Below are 25,292 nucleotides of genomic sequence, written 5' to 3' on the forward strand. Positions count from 1 at the left end.
ATCCTATATAACTACTGCTGTCCACACCATCCTATATAACTACTGCTGTCCACACCATCCTATATAACTACTGCTGTCCACACCATCCTATATAACTACTGCTGTACACCTTTTGTATTTATATACTGTCTACACACCATTTATTTATTTATTTATTTATATATTTATATTACGGGCTCTGACATTGCTCGTTCTGATGTTTATTTTTAATTTAGGGATTTGTGTGTTTATTTGTTAGGTATTACTGTACTGCTGGAGCAAGAAACACAAGCATTAGGTATTACTGTTGGAGCTAGAAACACAAGCATTAGGTATTACTGTTGGAGCTAGAAACACAAGCATTTCGCTGCACCTGTTATGTTATCTGCAGCATATGTGTACGTAACTGATTAGAAATATTGAGTCCATGTTGCATCATGCTAGCTATGTGTTGTGTAACTGTTAGCTGCTGGGTACAGTGGACCTGAGGTTAGCTACTGGGGTACAGTGGACCTGAGGTTAGCTGCTGGGGTACAGTGGACCTGAGGTTAGCTACTGGGGTACAGTGGACCTGAGGTTAGCTACTGGGGTACGGCGGCGGACCCGAGGTTAGCTGCTGGTGTACGGTGGACCCGAGGTTAGCTGCTGGGGTACGGCGGCGGACCCGAGGTTAGCTGCTGGGGTACGGTGGACCTGAGGTTAGCTGCTGGGGTACGGTGGACCTGAGGTTAGCTACTGGGGTACAGTGGACCTGAGGTTAGTTACTGGGGTACAGTGGACCCGAGGTTAGCTGCTGGGGTACGGCGGACCTGAGGTTAGCTACTGGGGTACGGCGGACCCGAGGTTAGCTGCTGGGGTACGGCGGACCTGAGGTTAGCTACTGGGGTACAGTGGACCCGAGGTTAGCTGCTGGGGTACGGCGGTGGACCTGAGGTTAGCTGCTGGTGTACGGTGGACCTGAGGTTAGCTGCTGGGGTACGGCGGCGGACCTGAGGTTAGCTGCTGGGGTACGGCGGACCAGAGGTTAGCTGCTGGTGTACGGCGGACCCGAGGTTAGCTGCTGGGGTACGGCGGCGGACCCGAGGTTAGCTGCTGGGGTACGGTGGACCTGAGGTTAGCTGCTGGGGTACGGTGGACCTGAGGTTAGCTGCTGGGGTACGGTGGACCTGAGGTTAGCTACTGGGGTACGGCGGACCTGAGGTTAGCTACTGGGGTACGGCGGACCTGAGGTTAGCTACTGGGGTACGGCGGACCTGAGGTTAGCTACTGGGGTACGGCGAACCCGAGGTTAGCTACTGGGGTACGACGGACCCGAGGTTAGCTGCTGGGGTACGGCGGCGGACCCGAGGTTAGCTGCTGGGGTACGGCGGCGGACCCGAGGTTAGCTGCTGGGGTACGGCGGCGGACCCGAGGTTAGCTGCTGGGGTACGGCGGCGGACCCGAGGTTAGCTGCTGGGGTACGGCGGCGGACCCGAGGTTAGCTGCTGGGGTACGGCGGCGGACCCGAGGTTAGCTGCTGGGTATTGTTCATAGTGTTCATTATGTAGAGGGGAGAGGCCAGTTACAGGGTCTGTCTGGGCCTCGCATCAACGCCTGCATGTTTGTGTTGACTCAGCATTACGCTGTGTGTGTGTGTGTGTGTGTGTGTGTGTGTGTGTGTGTGTGTCAAACAATACTAGCCACACACACTCGCTGACACTCGCTGTGCCGTGCAGGCCACTACACTGCTGTGCTAGCTAGTTAGCTACTGTTGTTCACTGTCCTGGGCATGCTGGTCAGCTGCCACTGAGTCAATGAGGCAATCACACAATGGAACTCAACAGCACCAGCTATGCCAAGAGGCGGAGGCTAGCTCTATGCCGGGAGGCGGAGGCTAGCTCTATGCGGGGGCGGCAGGCTGCCTATGCCGGGAGGCGGAGGCTAGCTCTATGCCGGGAGGCGGAGGCTAGCTCTATGCCGGGAGGCGGAGGCTAGCTCTATGCCGGGAGGCGGAGGCTAGCTCTATGCCGGGAGGCGGAGGCTAGCTCTATGCCGGGAGGCGGAGGCTAGCTCTATGCCGGGAGGCGGAGGCTAGCTCTATGCCGGGAGGCGGAGGCTAGCTCTATGCCGGGAGGCGGAGGCTAGCTCTATGCCGGGAGGCGGAGGCTAGCTCTATGCCGGGAGGCGGAGGCTAGCTCTATGCCGGGAGGCGGAGGCTAGCTCTATGCCGGGAGGCGGAGGCTAGCTCTATGCCGGGAGGCGGAGGCTAGCTCTATGCCGGGAGGCGGAGGCTAGCTCTATGCCGGGAGGCGGAGGCTAGCTCTATGCCGGGAGGCGGAGGCTAGCTCTATGCCGGGAGGCGGAGGCTAGCTCTATGCCGGGAGGCGGAGGCTAGCTCTATGCCGGGAGGCGGAGGCTAGCTCTATAAAGTTAGTGGTTATGTAAGTTACCCATGTTTCTTTACCTACTCATCATAACTGCCATTTGGTAACCAGGTGTATTTGAATGTATTCCATAGATTACAATGGGTTTCAAATCCGGCAGATTTCCACATCATCATCATCGTTCTTCCTTGTGTGTTGTTATGGTTGGTAATGTGTGTGTGTGTGTGTGTGAGAGAGAATCCATAACAGCGTTCAGTAAATTATCTCAGACTTTCAAAAATTGATAGTTGCATATCAGGATATTTGTTTTTGATGATATGGCAATATAATGTATCTTTAGTTGGCTGCACCGGCACCAAAAGTGCAATATGTTTCTGTTTTTGATGATATGGCAATATAATGTATCTTTAGTTGGCTGTACCGGCACCAAAACTGCAATATGTTTCTGTTTTTGATGATATGGCAATATAATGTATCTTTAGTTGGCTGTACCGGCACCAAAACTCCAGTATGTTTCTGTTTTTGATGATATGGCAATATAATGTATCTTTAGTTGGCTGTACCGGCACCAAAACTCCAATATGTTTCTGTTTTTGATGATATGGCAATATAATGTATCTTTAGTTGGCTGTACCGGCACCAAAACTCCAATATGTTTCTGTTTTTGATGATATGGCAATATAATGTATCTTTAGTTGGCTGTACCGGCACCAAAACTCCAATATGTTTCTGTTTTTGATGATATGGCAATATAATGTATCTTTAGTTGGCTGTACCGGCACCAAAACTCCAATATGTTTCTGTTTTTGATGATATGGCAATATAATGTATCTTTAGTTGGCTGTACCGGCACCAAAACTGCAATATGTTTCTGTTTTTGATGATATGGCAATATAATGTATCTTTAGTTGGCTGCACCGGCACCAAAACTACAATATGTTTCTGTTTTTGATGATATGGCAGTATAATGTATCTTTAGTTGGCTGCACCGGCACCAAAACTACAATATGTTTCTGTTTTTGATGATATGGCAATATAATGTATCTTTAGTTGGCTGTACCGGCACCAAAACTCCAGTATGTTTCTGTTTTTGATGATATGGCAATATAATGTATCTTTAGTTGGCTGTACCGGCACCAAAACTCCAATATGTTTCTGTTTTTGATGATATGGCAATATAATGTATCTTTAGTTGGCTGTACCGGCACCAAAACTCCAATATGTTTCTGTTTTTGATGATATGGCAATATAATGTATCTTTAGTTGGCTGTACCGGCACCAAAACTCCAATATGTTTCTGTTTTTGATGATATGGCAATATAATGTATCTTTAGTTGGCTGTACCGGCACCAAAACTCCAATATGTTTCTGTTTTTGATGATATGGCAATATAATGTATCTTTAGTTGGCTGTACCGGCACCAAAACTGCAATATGTTTCTGTTTTTGATGATATGGCAATATAATGTATCTTTAGTTGGCTGCACCGGCACCAAAACTACAATATGTTTCTGTTTTTGATGATATGGCAATATAATGTATCTTTAGTTGGCTGCACCGGCACCAAAACTACAATATGTTTCTGTTTTTGATGATATGGCAGTATAATGTATCTTTAGTTGGCTGCACCGGCACCAAAACTCCAGTATGTTTCTGTCATCACTTGTTCTCCGTCTTTTTAAATGAGGAGACCAATTTTGTTTTCAGCACTTTTTAATTTAATTTCCATGACTGATCAAAACTTGTTTTCTCGGGCCTCCTGAGTGGCGTTGGCGGTCTAAGGTACTGCATGGCATCATTACAGACCCGGGTTCGATCCCAGGCTGAGTCACAGCCGGCTGTGACCCGGGGGGACCTGTGAGGCGACGCACAATTGGCCCAGCGCCGTCCGGGTTAGGGGAGAGTTTGGCCCAGCGTCGCCGTCCGGGTTAGGGGAGAGTTTGGCCCAGCGTCGTCGGCCGGGTTAGGGGAGAGTTTGGCCCAGCGCCGTCGCCCGGGTTAGGGGAGAGTTTGGCCCAGCGCCGTCGTCCGGGTTAGGGGAGAGTTTGGCCCAGCGCCGTCGTCCGGGTTAGGGGAGAGTTTTGCCCAGCGCCGTCGTCCGGGTTAGGGGAGAGTTTGGCCCAGCGTCGCCGTCCGGGTTAGGGGAGAGTTTGGCCGGCCGGGATGTCCTTGTCCCGTTCGCGCTCCAGCGACTCCTTGTGGCGGGCGGGTGCCTGCAAGCTGACTTCCGGTCTCCAGCTGGACGGTATTTCCTCCGACACATCGGTGCGGCTGGCTTCCGGGTTAAGCGAGCAGTGTGTCAAGAAGCAGAGCGGCTTGGCGGGGTCGTGTTTCAGAGGACGCACGGCTCTCGACCTTCGCCTGTCCCGAGTCCGTACGGGAGTTGCAGCGATGGGACAAGACTGTAACTACCAATTTGGATATCACGAAATTGGTGAGGAAAAAGGGTTAAATGTTTTTTTTTTTTAATTTTTTTTTTTAAATAACAAAAACTTGTCTTGTCGCTCTGCAGCAGACATATTGGTGAGCAATATGTTTGGAACATCAAATTGCAATAAAATCACAGTATCGAATCGCAGTGTGTGTATATATAGACTCTCAATGCATATGGAGTCATGAGAATCCCAATACACATTGTATTGGCACCTTAGTTTCATGATCTCGTATTGTGAGGTCCCTGGCTATTCCCAGCCCTAGTTATTGTTATTGTTGTTGTTGTTGTGTAGATGTGCTTGGCCTGCCGGAGGGGAGCAACAGAAGACAGTGAAACTACAGTGGAGGGAAGCAGCAGCTAACCTTCTCATGGCCTGCCAGTCTGTCTCCATTATCAACATGGACGAGCAGGCCCTGCTGGGGCTCAACCCTAACGCAGACGCCTGCTATAGGCAGAAGGTACGTCTGTCTCTGTCTGTCTCTGTCTGTCTGTCTCTGTCTGTCTCTGTCTGTCTCTGTCTGTCTGTCTCTGTCTGTCTGTCTCTGTCTGTCTGTCTCTGTCTGTCTGTCTGTCTCTGTCTGTCTGTCTGTCTGTCTCTGTCTGTCTGTCTGTCTGTCTGTCTCTGTCTGTCTGTCTGTCTGTCTGTCTCTGTCTGTCTGTCTCTGTCTCTGTCTGTCTCTGTCTGTCTCTGTCTGTCTGTCTGTCTGTCTGTCTGTCTCTGTCTGTCTCTGTCTGTCTGTCTCTGTCTGTCTGTCTCTGTCTGTCTGTCTGTCTGTCTGTCATCCCTAACGCAGACGCCTGCTATAGGCAGAAGGCACGTCTCATTACTGTGTGTGTGCAGTTCATTCATGTGTTTGTAGAGGACAAATCTTGCGGGTCCAAACGCATTGGCTCCTGGAAATGATTCTCAGACCCATGTAGACTGGCCCATGTAGACTGGCCCATGTAGACTGGCCCATGTAGACTGGCCCATGTAGCCTGGCCCATGTAGACTGACCCATGTAGACTGGACTTGATCCAAACTCGTTGGCTCCTGGAAATGATTCTCAGACCCGTGTAGACTGGCCCATGTAGACTGACCCATGTAGACTGGACTTGATCCAAACTCGTTGGCTCCTGGAAATGATTCTCAGACCCATGTAGACTGATCCATGTAGACTGGCCCATGTAGACTGGCCCATGTAGACTGGCCCATGTAGACTGGCCCATGTAGACTGGCCCATGTAGACTGGCCCAACATGGCCCATGTAGACTGGCCCATGTAGACTGGCCCATGTAGACTGGCCCATGTAGACTGACCCATGTAGACTGACCCATGTAGACTGACCCATGTAGACTCTCCATCCATGGGAGTTCTCTCTGCATGAAGTTGTAACTGGTGCTGTTTACAGAGTCCAGTACCCCTCAGGAAGTTCAATAATGGCTACAGGAAGTGGGTTAGAATGGATCTCTACAGACCAATAGGCCTCTATATACAGTAATATACACATATTCAGTAATACAACAGCAATACCTGTGGAACACAAGGCTTCCACCAGGGTTCTGCTGTTCTGCTGTGGTACACAAGGCTTCCACCAGGGTTCTGCTGTGGTACACAAGGCTTCCACCAGGGATCTGCTGTGGAACACAAGGCTTCCACCAGGGATCTGCTGTGGAACACAAGGCTTCCACCAGGGATCTGCTGTGGAACACAAGGCTTCCACCAGGGATCTGCTGTGGAACACAAGGCTTCCACCAGGGATCTGCTGTGGAACACAAGGCTTCCACCAGGGTTCTGCTGTTGTGCTGTGGTACACAAGGCTTCCACCAGGGTTCTGCTGTTCTGCTGTGGTACACAAGGCTTCCACCAGGGTTCTGCTGTGGAACACAAGGCTTCCACCAGGGATCTGCTGTGGAACACAAGGCTTCCACCAGGGATCTGCTGTGGAACATAAGGCTTCCACCAGGGATCTGCTGTGGAACACAAGGCTTCCACCAGGGATCTGCTGTGGAACACAAGGCTTCCACCAGGGTTCTGCTGTGGAACACAAGGCTTCCACCAGGGATCTGCTGTGGAACACAAGGCTTCCACCAGGGATCTGCTGTGGAACACAAGGCTTCCACCAGGGTTCTGCTGTTCTGCTGTGGTACACAAGGCTTCCACCAGGGTTCTGCTGTTCTGCTGTGGTACACAAGGCTTCCACCAGGGATCTGCTGTGGAACACAAGGCTTTCACCGGGCTTTTTCAGATGGTGGCCTACACAGAAATACATGTCACACCAACTGTGTCCTTGAGCCAGACAGCCAGTGAGCCAGACAGCCAGTGAGCCAGCCAGCCAGCCAGCCAGACAGCCAGTGAGCCAGTGAGCCAGTGAGCCAGACAGCCAGCCAGCCAGTGAGCCAGCCAGCCAGCGAGCCAGCCAGCCAGCGAGCCAGCCAGCCAGCCAGTGAGCCAGCCAGCCAGCCAGCCACCATAGTCCCTCTCCACTGTCAGCACGAGGGTTTGTGTGTCTGGCTGCAGAATGTGGTAGTTATGTGTGAGATTCAGAAGCTCTTTCATTCTCTCACTCCCTTTTCTAACCCTTGTTTCTCTCTCTGCTTCTGTCTCTCTGTTTTATCTCTCTGCCCCTCTCTCTCTGCCCCTCTCTCTCTGCCCCTCTCTCTCTGCCCCTCTCTCTCTGCCCCTCTCTCTCTGCCCCTCTCTCTCTGCCCCTCTCTCTCTGCCCCTCTCTCTCTGCCCCTCTCTCTCTGCCCCTCTCTCTGCCCCTCTCTCTCTGCCCCTCTCTCTCTGCCCCTCTCTCTCTGCCCTCTCTCTCTGCCCCTCTCTCTCTGTCCCCCTCTCTCTGTCCCCCTCTCTCTGCCCCTCTCTCTCTGCCCCTCTCTCTGCTTCTCTCTCTGCCCCTCTCTCTCTGCCCCTCTCTCTCTGCCCCTCTCTCTCTGCCCCTGTTCCTCTCCTCCTCAGGCGATGGTGTATTTTGAGCAGTTGAAGGAGTCCCAGGATGCCTGGGAGGTGTGTGCAGAGGCCCTGGCTAAAGGCATTTACAGGTGAGACCCATTTAGTTGGTAGGATTCTGATTAGAGATCCTTCTAGTCCCACCTGGGAGGTTACAGATTCCAACCTGTTCTACTGCTTGGTCTCCCTGTTGGTCTCCCTGTTGGTCTCCCCCCTGTTGGTCTCCCTGTTGGTCCCCCCTGTTGGTCCCCCCCTGTTGGTCCCCCCCTGTTGGTCCCCCCCTGTTGGTCCCCCCCCTGTTGGTCTCCCCCTGTGTTGGTCTCCCCCTGTGTTGGTCTCCCCCTGTGTTGGTCTCCCCCTGTGTTGGTCCCCCCCTGTGTTGGTACCCCCCTGTGTTGGTCCCCCCCTGTGTTGGTCCCCCTATTGGTCCTTCTCTGGATTCTGGTCTCCCTGTTGGTCCTTCTCTGGTCCCCCCCTGTGTTGGATGTATTGTAATAACTTTATTTATACCTCTCTCAGTGACGACCATGTGAAGTTCTTCTGTTTCCAAGTCCTGGAGCACCAGATCAAGTACAGGTAAGAGGAGGGGTGTGGGGGGGGTCTGATAGATGATGAATTAGGACGGCTGTGACTCTAGGTTGACTGTTCCTCCAATCCCATTGACTGTTCCTCCAATCCCATTGACTCTAGATTGACTGTTCCTCCAATCCCATTGACTCCAGGTTGACTGTTCCTCCAATCCCATTGACTCCAGGTTGACTATTCCTCCAATCCCATTGACTCCAGGTTGACTGTTCCTCCAATCCCATTGACTCCAGGTTGACTGTTCCTCCAATCCCATTGACTCTAGGTTGACTGTTCCTCCAATCCCATTGACTCTAGGTTGACTGTTCCTCAATCCCATTGACTCCAGGTTGACTGTTTCCTCCAATCCCATTGACTCCAGGTTGACTGTTCCTCCAATCCCATTGACTCCAGGTTGACTGTTCCTCCAATCCCATTGACTCCAGGTTGACTGTTCCTCCAATCCCATTGACTCCAGGTTGACTGTTCCTCCAATCCCATTGACTCTAGGTTGACTGTTCCTCCAATCCCATTGACTCTAGGTTGACTGTTCCTCCAATCCCATTGACTCTAGGTTGACTGTTCCTCCAATCCCATTGACTCCAGGTTGACTGTTCCTCCAATCCCATTGACTCCAGGTTGACTGTTCCTCCAATCCCATTGACTCCAGGTTGACTGTTCCTCCAATCCCATTGACTCCAGGTTGACTGTTCCTCCAATCCCATTGACTCCAGGTTGACTGTTCCTCCAATCCCATTGACTCCAGGTTGACTGTTCCTCCAATCCCATTGACTCCAGGTTGACTGTTCCTCCAATCCCATTGACTCCAGGTTGACTGTTCCTCCAATCCCATTGACTCTAGGTTGACTGTTCCTCCAATCCCATTGACTCCAGATAACAGCTAATGCTGTTAGCTTTTCTGAATGCTTTTACAGTAGAGTATTAAAGTACTGTCCCGTTTCTTACTGACGTCTGAATGAAAACCGTGTATATTTGTCTCTCTGACGCGGAACCCAAACCGGCTGCGCGCGTGTAAATGCATTTTGTCCCCCCCCACACAAAACGTGATCACGACACGCAGGTTAAAATATCAAAACAAACTCTGAACCAATTACATTAATTTGGGGACAGGTCGAAAAGCATTAAACATGTATGGCAATTTTAGCAAGTTAGCTTGCTGTTGCTAACTAATTTGTCCTATTTAGCTAGCTTGCTGTTGCTAGCTAATTTGTCCTATTTAGCTAGCTTGCTGTTGCTAGCTAATTTGTCCTATTTAGCTAGCTTGCTGTTGCTAGCTAATTTGTCCTATTTAGCTAGCTTGCTGTTGCTAGCTAATTTGTCCTGTGATATAAACATTGAGTTGTTATTTTACCTGAAATGCACAAGGTCCTCGACTCCGGCAATTAATCCACAGATAAAACGATCAACCGAATCGTTTATAGTCATCTCTCCTCCTTCCAGCCTTTTTCATCTTTGAACTTATATGGTGATTTGGTTACCACGACGACCGGCAAAACAGTTCGTCTTTCAGTCACCCCACGTGGGTATAACCAATGAGGAGACGGCACGTGGGTACCTGCTTCTATAAACCAATGAGGAGATGGGAGAGGCAGGACTTTCAGCGCGATCTGCGTCAGAAATAGAAAAGGACTTCTATTTTATCCCTTGGCATCGCAGACGCTCGTTCGGCGCGATCATTTTAAATAACATAGATTTCTAAATTTATTTTGATGACGCTCAACGGGATTCCTCTATGAATTAGTGAGGAACAGAAAGTGACATTGTGTTGTGTGTGTGTTTTGTCTCAGACATGGAGGTCTCAGTCCTGCCCAGCAACAGCTGATACGAGAAACCCTGATGAAATGGCTGCAGCTTCAGGTGGGGCTCTGCTTCTCCGTCTGGAACGCCGTAGCAGATTTCATCAACGACACTGTTTTGTTACTTGAGATTTGTTGTTGTTGTTGTTGTTCGGTACACATCTTTATACAGTCGTGAAGTTGGCCGTCTTCCACGCCTTGAATTCCTGGATTGGAAAAATTGTCGTAGAAAATTAATTTCAATATGTTTTTCTCCTTCTCTGCTATCCTCCCCCCTCTTCTTCATCTTCTTCCTCCTCCTCCTCCTTTCCTTCCTTCCCCTCCTCCCCCCTCTTCTTCCTCTTCCTCCTCCTCCCCTTCCTCCTCCCCCTTCCTCCTCCCCCTTCCTCCTCCCCCTTCCTCCTCCTCCTCCTCCCCCTCCTCTTCCTCCTCCTCTTCCTCCTCCTCCTTTCCTTCCTTCCCCTCCTCCCCCTTCCTCTTCCTCCTCCCCTTCCTCCTCCTCCTCCTCCTCCCCCTCCTCTTCCTCCTCCCTCTTCCTCCTCCTCCTCCTCTCCAGTTAATGAACTCCCAACCAGAGAAGCCGTTCATCCGTAACAAGGCAGCCCAGGTGTTTGCTCTGACCTTCGTGATGGAGTACCTGACCCACTGGCCCAAGTTCTTCTATGACCTGCTGTCTCTAGTGGGCCTGAACCCACACGGGGTCGACGTCTACCTCAGAACGCTGATGGCTATCGACGCTGAGGTGGTGGACAGAGATATCCTGCACTCCCCTGAGGTAAGAGGACACTGAGGTGGTGGACAGAGATATCCTGCACTCCCCTGAGGTAAGAGGACACTGAGGTGGTGGACAGAGATATCCTGCACTCCCCTGAGGTAAGAGGACGCTGAGGTGGTGGACACCCCCCCTATTGAGGGAGCAGGTTGTCCCTAGTCTGTAACTTCTCTGTCTCCTCTCTGTCTCCTCTCTGTCTCCTCTCTGTCTCCTCTCTGTCTCCTCTCTGTCTCCTCTCTGTCTCCTCTCTGTCTCCTCTCCTCTCTCTCCCCTCCTCTCTCTCCCCTCTCCTCTCTCTCCCCTCTCCTCTCTCTCCCCTCTCCTCTCTCTCCCCTCTCCTCTCCTCTCTCTCTCTCCCCTCCTCTCTCTCTCTCCCCTCCTCTCTCTCTCTCTCCCCTCCTCTCTCTCCTCTCTCCCCTCTCCCCTCCTCTCTCCAGGAGGTGCGTAGGAACACCTTAATAAAGGATAGTATGAGGGAGCAGGTCATCCCCAGCATCTAACTCTCCTCTCTCCCCTCCTCTCTCTCTCTCCCCTCCTCTCTCCAGGAGGTGCGTAGGAACACCTTAATAAAGGATAGTATGAGGGAGCAGGTCATCCCCAGCCTGGTTGAGTCCTGGTACCAGATCCTCGGGACCTATCAGCAGTCTCACCCTGAGATCACCTGTCAATGTCTGGAGGTGGTGGGAGCCTACGTCTCCTGGATAGACCTCAACCTCATCGCCAACGACAGGTCTGTCTGTCTGTCTGTGGTCGGCCGGCCTGTCTGTGGTCGGCCGGCCTGTCTGTGGTCGGCCGGCCCGTCTGTCTGTGGTCGGCCGGCCCGTCTGTCTGTGGTCGGCCTGCCCGTCTGTCTGTGGTCGGCCTGCCCGTCTGTCTGTGGTCGGCCTGCCCGTCTGTCTGTGGTCGGCCGGCCGGCCTGCCCGTCTATCTGTGGTCGGCCGGCCGGCCTGCCCGTCTGTCTGTGGTCGGCCGGCCGGCCTGCCCGTCTGTCTGTGGTCGGCCGGCCGGCCTGCCCGTCTGTCTGTGGTCGGCCGGCCTGCCTGTTTTAACGTGCCGTCATTACGTGTTGTAGGTCTGCACGGCAGCTTTGACATCCGGTTTTTAACATCGGCGTTAAACTAGATATCTGTCCGATACCCATGTTGGCATTTTTAGCTAATATCGTCCGATTCCGTTATGTTCACCGATATATCGTGCCTCCCTAATCAGGATAGATAATAATGAGGTATTTGAGGTAGATATGTACATGAAGGCAGGGTAAAGTGACTAGGCATCAGGATAGATAATAATAAGGTATTTGAGGTAGATATATACATGAAGGCAGGGTAAAGTGTCTAGACATTAGGATAGATAATGAGGTATTTGAGGTAGATATGTACATGAAGGCAGGGTAAAGTGACCAGGCATCAGGATAGATAATAATGAGGTATTTGAGGTAGATATGTATATGAAGGCAGGGTAAAGTGACTAGCCATCAGGATAGATAATAATGAGGTAGATATATACATGAAGGCAGGGTAAAGTGACTAGACATCAGGATAGATACTGAGGTAGATATGTACATGAAGGCAGGGTAAAGTGACTAGACATCAGGATAGATAATGAGGTAGATATATACATGAAGGCAGGGTAAAGTGACTAGACATCAGGATAGATAATGAGGTAGATATATACATGAAGGCAGGGTAAAGTGACTAGGCATCAGGATAGATAATAATAAGGTATTTGAGGTAGATATATACATGAAGGCAGGGTAAAGTGACTAGGCATCAGGATAGATAATAATGAGGTATTTGAGGTAGATATGTACATGAAGGCAGGGTAAAGTGACTAGCCATCAGGATAGATAATAATGAGGTAGATATATACATGAAGGCAGGGTAAAGTGACTAGACATCAGGATAGATAATAATAATAATGAGGTATTTGAGGTAGATACATTGCATTCAGACATCTTTCCCTTTTCCCACATTTTGTAACGTTACAGCCTTATTCTAAAATGGATTCAGTAAATTTTTCCCCCCGTAAATCTACACACAATACCCCATAATGACAAAGCGAAAACATGTTTTTTTTATTTTATTATTCTTGCAAATGTATTAAAAATCAAATCCAGATACATTATTTCCGTCAGTATTCAGACCCTTTGCTATGAGACTGGACACTGAGCTCAGGTGCATCGTGTTGGGTTGAAACTCTCATCAGATGTTGTCCTTCTACGTCCGCACCTTCTTCCCTTCAACATCAGTGGTTGTTGTGGTCCTGGACCAGATGACTGGTCCTGGACCAGATGACTGGTCCTGGTCCAGTGTTCCTGTCCAGGTTTATAAACCAGAGACCAGATGACTGGTCCTGGTCCAGTGTTTCCTGTCCCTCCAGGTTTATAAACCAGAGATCAGATGACTGGTCCTGGACCAGATGACTGGTCCTGGTCCAGTGTTTCCTGTCCCTCCAGGTTTATAAACCAGAGACCAGATGACTGGTCCTGGTCCAGTGTTTCCTGTCCCTCCAGGTTTATAAACCAGAGATCAGATGACTGGTCCTGGTCCAGTGTTTCCTGTCCCTCCAGGTTTATAAACCAGAGATCAGATGACTGGTCCTGGTCCAGTGTTTCCTGTCCCTCCAGGTTTATAAACCAGAGATCAGATGACTGGTCCTGGTCCAGTGTTCCTGTCCAGGTTTATAAACCAGAGATCAGATGGACTGGTCCTGGACCAGGTTTATAAACCAGATATCAGATGACTGGTCCTGGTCCAGTGTGTAACCAGTGTGTTTCCTGTCCAGGTTTATAAACCAGAGATCAGATGACTGGTCCTGGTCCAGGTTTATAAACCAGAGATCAGATGGACTGGTCCAGGTCCAGTGTTTATAAACCAGAGATCAGATGGACTGGTCCTGGTCCAGGTTTATAAACCAGAGATCAGATGGACTGGTCCTGGTCCAGGTTTATAAACCAGAGATCAGATGGACTGGTCCTGGTCCAGGTTTATAAACCAGAGATCAGATGGACTGGTCCTGGTCCAGGTTTATAAACCAGAGATCAGATGGACTGGTCCTGGACCAGGTTTATAAACCAGAGATCAGATGGACTGGTCCTGGTCCAGTGTGTAACCAGTGTGTTTCCTGTCCCTCCAGGTTTGTAAACCTGCTGCTGAGTCAGATGTCCGTGGAGGACCTGAGAGAGGAGGCGTGTGAATGTCTGTTTGAGATTGTTAATAAAGGCATGGACCCTACAGACAAAACCAAGCTGGTTGAGTCCCTCTGTCAAGTCCTGCAGTCGGCTGGCTTCTTCAATGTGGAGGAGGTAGGTGTATACACACACACACACACACACACACACACACACACACACACACACACACACACACACACACACACACACACCACACACCACACACCACACACCACACACCACACACACACACACACACACACACACACACACACACACACACACACACACACACACACACACACACACCATATTTTGTTGTGTTACAGCTTGAATTTAAAATCGATTTTTAAATTGAGATTTTTGTGTCACTGATCTACACACAATACTTCACAATGTCAAAGTGGAATTCTGTTTTTTTTTTTGTTTTACATATTTAATACATAATGAAAAGCTGATTTATGTATTGAGTCAATAAGTATTCACCCCCTTTTGTAATGTCAAGACTAAATAAGTTTAAAACTTACATCCTGTTTGCAACAAGACACTAAAGTAAAACTGCAAAAAAAAAATAGCGAATAAATTAACTTTGTCCTGAATACAAAATTGTTATATTTTGTGGCAAATCCAACACATCACTGAGTACCACTCTTCATATTGTCTGGCATGGTGGTGGCTGCATCATGTTATGGGTATGCTTGTCATTGGTAAGGACTAGGGAGTTTTTCAGGATAAAAAAATAAAACTGAATGGCGCTAAACACAGGAAGAATCCTCGAGGAAAACCTGGTTCAGTCTTCTTTCCAACACTGGGAGGCAAATTCAGCTTTTCAGCAGGACAATCACCTAAAACACAAGCTCAAATATACACTGGGGGTTGTTTACCAAGAAGACATTGAATGTCCCTGAGGGGCCTAGTTACAGTTTTGACTTTAAATCTGCTTGAAAATCTACGGAAAGACTTGAAAATGGCCGTCTAGCAATGATCAACAATCAACTTGACAGAGCTTGAGGAATTTCAAAAAGAATAATGTGCAAATATTATACAATCCAGGTGTTTAAATCTCTTCGAGACCCAGAAAGACTGAAGTCTGTAACGACTAAATACATTTAGTGTTATATTTTTCATAAATTATATTTGAAAAATATATATTATTCTTCGACTTTGACGTGAAGAGTATTTTGTGTAGATCGTTGAAAAGAAAATGTCATTTTTAATACCAATTCATAACGTGGAAAAGTCTAGGAGTGTGAGTACTTTCTGAAGACACACACACACACACCACATAACACACACACACCACATAACACATAGTGCTGTACAGTGAAATGTCCCCCCTGTCTCCTATATAGTAGTGCTGTACAGTGAAATGGTTTCCTGTCTCCTATATAGTAGTGCTGTACAGTGAAATGGCCCCCCTGTCTCCTATATAGTAGTGCTGTACAGTGAAATGGTTTCCTGTCTCCTATATAGTAGTGCTGTACAGTGAAATGGTGTCCTGTCTCCTATATAGTAGTGCTGTACAGTGAAATGGTGTCCTGTCTCCTATATAGTAGTGCTGTACAGTGAAATGGTGTCCTGTCTCCTATATAGTAGTGCTGTACAGTGAAATGGTGTCCTGTCTCCTATATAGTAGTGCTGTACAGTGAAATGGTGTCCTGTCTCCTATATAGTAGTGCTGTACAGTGAAATGGCCCCCCTGTCTCCTATATAGTAGTGCTGTACAGTGAAATGTCCCCCCTGTCTCCTATATAGTAGTGCTGTACAGTGAAATGGTGTCCTGTCTCCTATATAGTAGTGCTGTACAGTGAAATGGTGTCCTGTCTCCTATATAGTAGTGCTGTACAGTGAAATGGTGTCCTGTCTCCTATATAGTAGTGCTGTACAGTGAAATGGTTTCCTGTCTCCTATATAGTAGTGCTGTACAGTGAAATGGCCCCCCTGTCTCCTATATAGTAGTGCTGTACAGTGAAATGGTGTCCTGTCTCCTATATAGTAGTGCTGTACAGTGAAATGGTGTCCTGTCTCCTATATAGTAGTGCTGTACAGTGAAATGGCCCCCCTGTTTCCTATATAGTAGTGCTGTACAGTGAAATGGCCGTCCTGTCTCCTATATAGTAGTGCTGTACAGTGAAATGGCCCCCCTGTCTCCTATATAGTAGTGCTGTACAGTGAAATGGTGTCCTGTCTCCTATATAGTAGTGCTGTACAGTGAAATGTCCCCCCTGTCTACTATATAGTAGTGCTGTACAGTGAAATGGTGTCCTGTCTCCTATATAGTAGTGCTGTACAGTGAAATGGCCGTCCTGTCTCCTATATAGTAGTGCTGTACAGTGAAATGGTGTCCTGTCTCCTATATAGTAGTGCTGTACAGTGAAATGGTGTCCTGTCTCCTATATAGTAGTGCTGTACAGTGAAATGGCGTCCTGTCTCCTATATAGTAGTGCTGTACAGTGAAATGGCCCCCCTGTCTCCTATATAGTAGTGCTGTACAGTGAAATGGCCCCCCTGTCTCCTATATAGTAGTGCTGTACAGTGAAATGGTGTCCTGTCTCCTATATAGTAGTGCTGTACAGTGAAATGGCCCCCCTGTCTCCTATATAGTAGTGCTGTACAGTGAAATGGTGTCCTGTCTCCTATATAGTAGTGCTGTACAGTGAAATGGCCCCCCTGTCTCCTATATAGTAGTGCTGTACAGTGAAATGGCCGTCCTGTCTCCTATATAGTAGTGCTGTACAGTGAAATGGTGTCCTGTCTCCTATATAGTAGTGCTGTACAGTGAAATGGCCCCCCTGTCTCCTATATAGTAGTGCTGTACAGTGAAATGGCCGTCCTGTCTCCTATGTAGTAGTGCTGTACAGTGAAATGGCCGTCCTGTCTCCTATATAGTAGTGCTGTACAGTGAAATGGCCGTCCTGTCTCCTATGTAGTAGTGCTGTACAGTGAAATGGTGTCCTGTCTCCTATATAGTAGTGCTGTACAGTGAAATGGCCCCCCTGTCTCCTATATAGTAGTGCTGTACAGTGAAATGGTTTCCTGTCTCCTATATAGTAGTGCTGTACAGTGAAATGGTTTCCTGTCTCCTATATAGTAGTGCTGTACAGTGAAATGGCCCCCCTGTCTCCTATATAGTAGTGCTGTACAGTGAAATGGCCCCCCTGTCTCCTATATAGTAGTGCTGTACAGTGAAATGGCCCCCCTGTCTCCTATATAGTAGTGCTGTACAGTGAAATGGCCCCCCTGTCTCCTATATAGTAGTGCTGTACAGTGAAATGGTGTCCTGTCTCCTATATAGTAGTGCTGTACAGTGAAATGGCCCCCCTGTCTCCTATATAGTAGTGCTGTACAGTGAAATGGTGTCCTGTCTCCTATATAGTAGTGCTGTACAGTGAAATGGCCCCCCTGTCTCCTATATAGTAGTGCTGTACAGTGAAATGGCCGTCCTGTCTCCTATATAGTAGTGCTGTACAGTGAAATGGTGTCCTGTCTCCTATATAGTAGTGCTGTACAGTGAAATGGCCCCCCTGTCTCCTATATAGTAGTGCTGTACAGTGAAATGGCCGTCCTGTCTCCTATGTAGTAGTGCTGTACAGTGAAATGGCCGTCCTGTCTCCTATATAGTAGTGCTGTACAGTGAAATGGCCGTCCTGTCTCCTATGTAGTAGTGCTGTACAGTGAAATGGTGTCCTGTCTCCTATATAGTAGTGCTGTACAGTGAAATGGCCCCCCTGTCTCCTATATAGTAGTGCTGTACAGTGAAATGGTTTCCTGTCTCCTATATAGTAGTGCTGTACAGTGAAATGGTTTCCTGTCTCCTATATAGTAGTGCTGTACAGTGAAATGGCCCCCCTGTCTCCTATATAGTAGTGCTGTACAGTGAAATGGCCCCCCTGTCTCCTATATAGTAGTGCTGTACAGTGAAATGGCCCCCCTGTCTCCTATATAGTAGTGCTGTACAGTGAAATGGCCCCCCTGTCTCCTATATAGTAGTGCTGTACAGTGAAATGGCCCCCCTGTCTCCTATATAGTAGTGCTGTACAGTGAAATGTCCCCCCTGTCTCCTATATAGTGGTGCTGTACAGTGAAATGGCCCCCCTGTTTCCTATATAGTAGTGCTGTACAGTGAAATGGCCGTCCTGTCTCCTATATAGTAGTGCTGTACAGTGAAATGGCCCCCCTGTCTCCTATATAGTAGTGCTGTACAGTGAAATGGTGTCCTGTCTCCTATATAGTAGTGCTGTACAGTGAAATGTCCCCCCTGTCTACTATATAGTAGTGCTGTACAGTGAAATGGTGTCCTGTCTCCTATATAGTAGTGCTGTACAGTGAAATGGCCGTCCTGTCTCCTATATAGTAGTGCTGTACAGTGAAATGGTGTCCTGTCTCCTATATAGTAGTGCTGTACAGTGAAATGGTGTCCTGTCTCCTATATAGTAGTGCTGTACAGTGAAATGGCCCCCTGTCTCCTATATAGTAGTGCTGTACAGTGAAATGGCCCCCCTGTCTCCTATATAGTAGTGCTGTACAGTGAAATGGCCCCCCTGTCTCCTATATAGTAGTGCTGTACAGTGAAATGGTGTCCTGTCTCCTATATAGTAGTGCTGTACAGTGAAATGGCCCCCCTGTCTCCTATATAGTAGTGCTGTACAGTGAAATGGTGTCCTGTCTCCTATATAGTAGTGCTGTACAGTGAAATGGCCCCCCTGTCTCCTATATAGTAGTGCTGTACAGTGAAATGGCCGTCCTGTCTCCTATATAGTAGTGCTGTACAGTGAAATGGTGTCCTGTCTCCTATATAGTAGTGCTGTACAGTGAAATGGCCCCCCTGTCTCCTATATAGTAGTGCTGTACAGTGAAATGGCCGTCCTGTCTCCTATGTAGTAGTGCTGTACAGTGAAATGGCCGTCCTGTCTCCTATATAGTAGTGCTGTACAGTGAAATGGCCGTCCTGTCTCCTATGTAGTAGTGCTGTACAGTGAAATGGTGTCCTGTCTCCTATATAGTAGTGCTGTACAGTGAAATGGCCCCCCTGTCTCCTATATAGTAGTGCTGTACAGTGAAATGGTTTCCTGTCTCCTATATAGTAGTGCTGTACAGTGAAATGGTTTCCTGTCTCCTATATAGTAGTGCTGTACAGTGAAATGGCCCCCCTGTCTCCTATATAGTAGTGCTGTACAGTGAAATGGCCCCCCCTGTCTCCTATATAGTAGTGCTGTACAGTGAAATGGCCCCCCTGTCTCCTATATAGTAGTGCTGTACAGTGAAATGTCCCCCCTGTCTCCTATATAGTAGTGCTGTACAGTGAAATGGTGTCCTGTCTCCTATATAGTAGTGCTGTACAGTGAAATGGTGTCCTGTCTCCTATATAGTAGTGCTGTACAGTGAAATGGTGTCCTGTCTCCTATATAGTAGTGCTGTACAGTGAAATGGCCCCCCTGTTTCCTATATAGTAGTGCTGTACAGTGAAATGGCCGTCCTGTCTCCTATATAGTAGTGCTGTACAGTGAAATGGCCCCCGTCTCCTATATAGTAGTGCTATACAGTGAAATGGCCCCCCTGTCTCCTATATAGTAGTGCTGTACAGTGAAATGGTGTCCTGTCTCCTATATAGTAGTGCTGTACAGTGAAATGGTGTCCTGTCTCCTATATAGTAGTGCTGTACAGTGAAATGGCCCCCTGTCTCCTATATAGTAGTGCTGTACAGTGAAATGGCCCCCCTGTCTCCTATATAGTAGTGCTGTACAGTGAAATGGTGTCCTGTCTCCTATATAGTGGTGCTGTACAGTGAAATGGCCGTCCTGTCTCCTATATAGTAGTGCTGTACAGTGAAATGGCCGTCCTGTCTCCTATATAGTAGTGCTGTACAGTGAAATGGCCGTCCTGTCTCCTATATAGTAGTGCTGTACAGTGAAATGGCCGTCCTGTCTCCTATATAGTAGTGCTGTACAGTGAAATGGTGTCCTGTCTCCTATATAGTAGTGCTGTACAGTGAAATGGCCCCCCTGTCTCCTATATAGTAGTGCTGTACAGTGAAATGGCCGTCCTGTCTCCTATATAGTAGTGCTGTACAGTGAAATGGTGTCCTGTCTCCTATATAGTAGTGCTGTACAGTGAAATGGTGTCCTGTCTCCTATATAGTAGTGCTGTACAGTGAAATGGCCCCCCTGTCTCCTATATAGTAGTGCTGTACAGTGAAATGGCCGTCCTGTCTCCTATGTAGTAGTGCTGTACAGTGAAATGGCCGTCCTGTCTCCTATATAGTAGTGCTGTACAGTGAAATGGCCGTCCTGTCTCCTATGTAGTAGTGCTGTACAGTGAAATGGCCGTCCTGTCTCCTATATAGTAGTGCTGTACAGTGAAATGGCCCCCCTGTCTCCTATATAGTAGTGCTGTACAGTGAAATGGTTTCCTGTCTCCTATATAGTAGTGCTGTACAGTGAAATGGTTTCCTGTCTCCTATATAGTAGTGCTGTACAGTGAAATGGCCCCCCTGTCTCCTATATAGTAGTGCTGTACAGTGAAATGGCCCCCCTGTCTCCTATATAGTAGTGCTGTACAGTGAAATGGCCCCCCTGTCTCCTATATAGTAGTGCTGTACAGTGAAATGGCCCCCCTGTCTCCTATATAGTAGTGCTGTACAGTGAAATGGCCCCCCTGTCTCCTATATAGTAGTGCTGTACAGTGAAATGTCCCCCCTGTCTCCTATATAGTAGTGCTGTACAGTGAAATGGCCCCCGTCTCCTATATACACTGCTCAAAAAAATAAAGGGAACACTTAAACAACACATCCTAGATCTGAATGAAAGAAATAATCTTATTAAATACTTTTTTCTTTACGTAGTTGAATGTGCTGACAACAAAATCGCACAAAATAATCAATGGAAATCCAATTTATCAACCCATGGAGGTCTGGATTTGGAGTCACACTCAAAATTAAAGTGGAAAACCACACTACAGGCTGATCCAACTTTGATGTAATGTCCTTAAAACAAGTCAAAATGAGGCTCAGTAGTGTGTGTGGCCTCCACGTGCCTGTATGACCTCCCTACAACGCCTGGGCATGCTCCTGATGAGGTGGCGGATGGTCTCCTGAGGGATCTCCTTCCAGACCTGGACTAAAGCATCCGCCAACTCCTGGACAGTCTGTGGTGCAACGTGGCGTTGGTGGATGGAGTGAGACATGATGTCCCAGATGTGCTCAATTGGATTCAGGTCTGGGGAACGGGCGGGCCAGTCCATAGCATCAATGCCTTCCTCTTGCAGGACTGCTGACACACTCCAGCCACATGAGGTCTAGCATTGTCTTGCATTAGGAGGAACCCAGGGCCAACCGCACCAGCATATGGTCTCACAAGGGGTCTGAGGATCTCATCTCGGTACCTAATGGCAGTCAGGCTACCTCTGGCGAGCACATGGAGGGCTGTGCGGCCCCCCAAAGAAATGCCACCCCACACCATGACTGACCCGCCGCCAAACCGGTCATACTGGAGGATGTTGCAGGCAGCAGAACGTTCTCCACGGCGTCTCCAGACTCTGTCACGTCTGTCACGTGCTCAGTGTGAACCTGCTTTCATCGGTGAAGAGCACAGGGCGCCAGTGGCGAATTTGCCAATCTTGGTGTTCTCTGGCAAATGCCAAACGTCCTGCACGGTGTAAGCACAACCCCCACCTGTGGACGTCGGGCCCTCATACCACCCTCATGGAGTCTGTTTCTGACTGTTTGAGCAGACATATGCACATTTGTGGCCTGCTGGAGGTCATTTTGCAGGGCTCTGGCAGTGCTTCTCCTGCTCCTCCTTGCACAAAGGCGGAGGTAGCGGTCCTGCTGCTGGGTTGTTGCCCTCCTACGGCCTCCTCCACGTCTCCTGATGTACTGGCCTGTCTCCTGGTAGCGCCTCCATGCTCTGGACACTACGCTGACAGACACAGCAAACCTTCTTGCCACAGCTCGCATTGATGTGCCATCCTGGATGAGCTGCACTACCTGAGCCACATGTGTTGGTTGTAGACTCCGTCTCATGCTACCACTAGAGTGAAAGCACCGCCAGCATTCAAAAGTGACCAAAACATCAGCCAGGAAGCATAGGAACTGAGAAGTGGTCTGTGGTCCCCACGTGCAGAACCACTCCTTTATTGGGGGTGTCTTGCTAATTGCCTATAATTTCCACCTGTTGTCTATTCCATTTGCACAACAGCATGTGAAATTTATTGTCAATCAGTGTTGCTTCCTAAGTGGACAGTTTGATTTCACAGAAGTGTGATTGACTTGGAGTTACATTGTGTTGTTTAAGTGTTCCCTTTATTTTTTTGAGCAGTGTAGTAGTGCTGTACAGTGAAATGGTTTCCTGTCTCCTATATAGCAGTGCTGTACAGTGAAATGGTTTCCTGTCTCCTATATAGTAGTGCTGTACAGTGAAATGGCCCCCCTGTCTCCTATATAGTAGTGCTGTACAGTGAAATGGCCGTCCTGTCTCCTATATAGTAGTGCTGTACAGTGAAATGGTGTCCTGTCTCCTATATAGTAGTGCTGTACAGTGAAATGGTGTCCTGTCTCCTATATAGTAGTGCTGTACAGTGAAATGGTGTCCTGTCTCCTATATAGTAGTGCTGTACAGTGAAATGGTTTCCTGTCTCCTATATAGTAGTGCTGTACAGTGAAATGGTGTCCTGTCTCCTATATAGTAGTGCTGTACAGTGAAATGGTGTCCTGTCTCCTATATAGTAGTGCTGTACAGTGAAATGGTGTCCTGTCTCCTATATAGCAGTGCTGTACAGTGAAATGGTGTCCTGTCTCCTATATAGCAGTGCTGTACAGTGAAATGGTGTCCTGTCTCCTATATAGTAGTGCTGTACAGTGAAATGGCCCCCCTGTCTCCTATATAGTAATGCTGTACAGTGAAATGGTTTCCTGTCTCCTATATAGTAGTGCTGTACAGTGAAATGGCCCCCCTGTCTCCTATATAGTAGTGCTGTACAGTGAAATGGTTTCCTGTCTCCTATATAGTAGTGCTGTACAGTGAAATGGCCGTCCTGTCTCCTATATAGCAGTGCTGTACAGTGAAATGGTTTCCTGTCTTGGCTTTGACAGGAAGAGGATGTGGACTTCCTGGCGAAGTTCTCCAGACTGGTGAATGGGATGGGTCAGTCTCTGGTGCTGAGCTGGACCAAACTGGCCAAGGGGGGCGAAGTGAAAGACGCCGCCGAGTCGCTGAGCGCCATCGAGGCCAAGGTTCCTCTGCTCCTCCAGCTGTTGGTCCACGACGACGACGACATCTCGGCTAACATCGTAGGCTTCTGCTACGACTACCTGAACGTACTCAAACAGGTGAGATACGACTACCTGGACGTACTCAAACAGGTGAGATACCACTACCTGGACGTACTCAAACAGGTGAGATACCACTACCTGGACGTACTCAAACAGGTGAGATACCACTACCTGGACGTACTCAAACAGGTGAGATACCACTACCTGGACGTACTCAAACAGGTGAGATACCACTACCTGGACGTACTCAAACAGGTGAGATACCACTACCTGGACGTACTCAAACAGGTGAGATACCACTACCTGGACGTACTCAAACAGGTGAGATACCACTACCTGGACGTACTCAAACAGGCGAGATACCACTACCTGGACGTACTCAAACAGGCGAGATACCACTACCTGGACGTACTCAAACAGGTGAGATACCACTACCTGGACGTACTCAAACAGGTGAGATACCACTACCTGGACGTACTCAAACAGGTGAGATACCACTACCTGGACGTACTCAAACAGGTGAGATACCACTACCTGGACGTACTCAAACAGGTGAGATACCACTACCTGGACGTACTCAAACAGGTGAGATACCACTACCTGGACGTACTCAAACAGGTGAGATACGCACTGATAACAGAGGCCTATGGGAATATGGCTCCCTATTCTCTATGTGCACTACATTTGACCAGAGGTCTATGGGAAAATGGCTCCCTATTCTCTATGTGCACTACATTTGACCAGAGGCCTATGGGAATATGGCTCCCTATTCTCTATGGCACCTTATTCCATCCAGGTCTCTGGTCAAATGTAGTGCACTATAAAGGGAATAGTGTCATTTGGGCCACTCTAGACTCTAGATGTATCTCTACTAGACAGGAGAGGGAGCCACTCTAGATGTATCTTTACTAGACAGGAGAGGGAGCCACTCTAGATGTATCTCTACTAGACAGGAGAGGGAGCCACTCTAGATGTATCTCTACTAGACAGGAGAGGGAGCCACTCTAGATGTATCTCTACTAGACAGGAGAGGGAGCCACTCTAGATGTATCTTTACTAGACAGGAGAGGGAAACCATAGAAATATAATCTCTAGAACGGGCGTGGAATAGCCTCTCAAGACCACTGTCATGTGACAGCATCATCAATAGGTTCAGGTTGACACGGTAACAATGACGTAAACTTGTGTTTATCTGTTTTGAATCTTCCCCAAGGGGTCCGAGTGGCAGAGTAACATGCTTCAGGTAGGGAGAGGAGGACAGGAGGCCATTGAAGAGTACTGGGAATCAGACAAGGTGGAGAAAACTGTCCACACAAACTGACCCCAATCATTATCATTGGGGGAGGGGGGGCTGTTCCAGAAAGAACCAGGAATGAATTAGCTGGTTAACTGTCACAAATAATTAATAAATAAATAAATATATATCTTATATATATTTTTATTTTATTTATATTATATATTTTTATTTTATTTATATTATATATATATTTTTATTTTATTTATATTATATATATATTTTATTTTTTTATTTATATTATATATATATTTTATTTTTTTATTTATATTATATATATTTTTTAAATTTATATTATATATATTTTTTATTTAGATTATATATATATATATATAATTTTTTTTATTTTTTTTTTTATTTATATTATATATATATTTTTTAAATTTATATATTATATATTTTTTATTTTAATTTATATTATATATTTTTTTATATTATATATATATATATATATATATATATATATATATTTTTTTTTTTTTTTTTAAATACATAAAATACCTCCACGCTGGTGTTTATCATAGTTAGCTGGCTAATCTCTCCTGCTTCCTGGAACAGCCCCACTGCCTTGAATTAAAGGTCCCATTGGTTGTGTTTTCATAACGACAACATCCTGTCGTCTCTCTTCCTCTTGTAGTTTCCGCTGCTGACAGACCAACAGAAGACTAACGTTGAGGTACGATTTCATCACGAACTCT

General features: G+C 47.7%; 1 protein-coding gene across 1 annotated transcript in view; it reads left to right on the forward strand.

The window, feature by feature from the left end:
- The window catches only part of xpot (exportin, tRNA (nuclear export receptor for tRNAs)), a 53,748-nt gene that overhangs the window by 12,183 nt on the left and 16,273 nt on the right, over positions 1-25,292 (forward strand). The window contains exons 2-12 of the mRNA XM_029743897.1: positions 5,068-5,233; positions 7,717-7,799; positions 8,227-8,283; positions 10,080-10,149; positions 10,645-10,863; positions 11,298-11,342; positions 11,451-11,590; positions 13,996-14,164; positions 23,121-23,357; positions 24,514-24,594; positions 25,232-25,270. Coding sequence (XP_029599757.1) covers positions 5,144-5,233; positions 7,717-7,799; positions 8,227-8,283; positions 10,080-10,149; positions 10,645-10,863; positions 11,298-11,342; positions 11,451-11,590; positions 13,996-14,164; positions 23,121-23,357; positions 24,514-24,594; positions 25,232-25,270 — 1,230 coding nt within the window. The 5' untranslated portion in view covers positions 5,068-5,143. The remainder of the gene's footprint in view (positions 1-5,067; positions 5,234-7,716; positions 7,800-8,226; positions 8,284-10,079; positions 10,150-10,644; positions 10,864-11,297; positions 11,343-11,450; positions 11,591-13,995; positions 14,165-23,120; positions 23,358-24,513; positions 24,595-25,231; positions 25,271-25,292) is intronic.

Source organism: Salmo trutta, unplaced genomic scaffold (genome assembly GCF_901001165.1).
Source record: "Salmo trutta unplaced genomic scaffold, fSalTru1.1, whole genome shotgun sequence".
NCBI lineage: Eukaryota > Metazoa > Chordata > Actinopteri > Salmoniformes > Salmonidae > Salmo > Salmo trutta.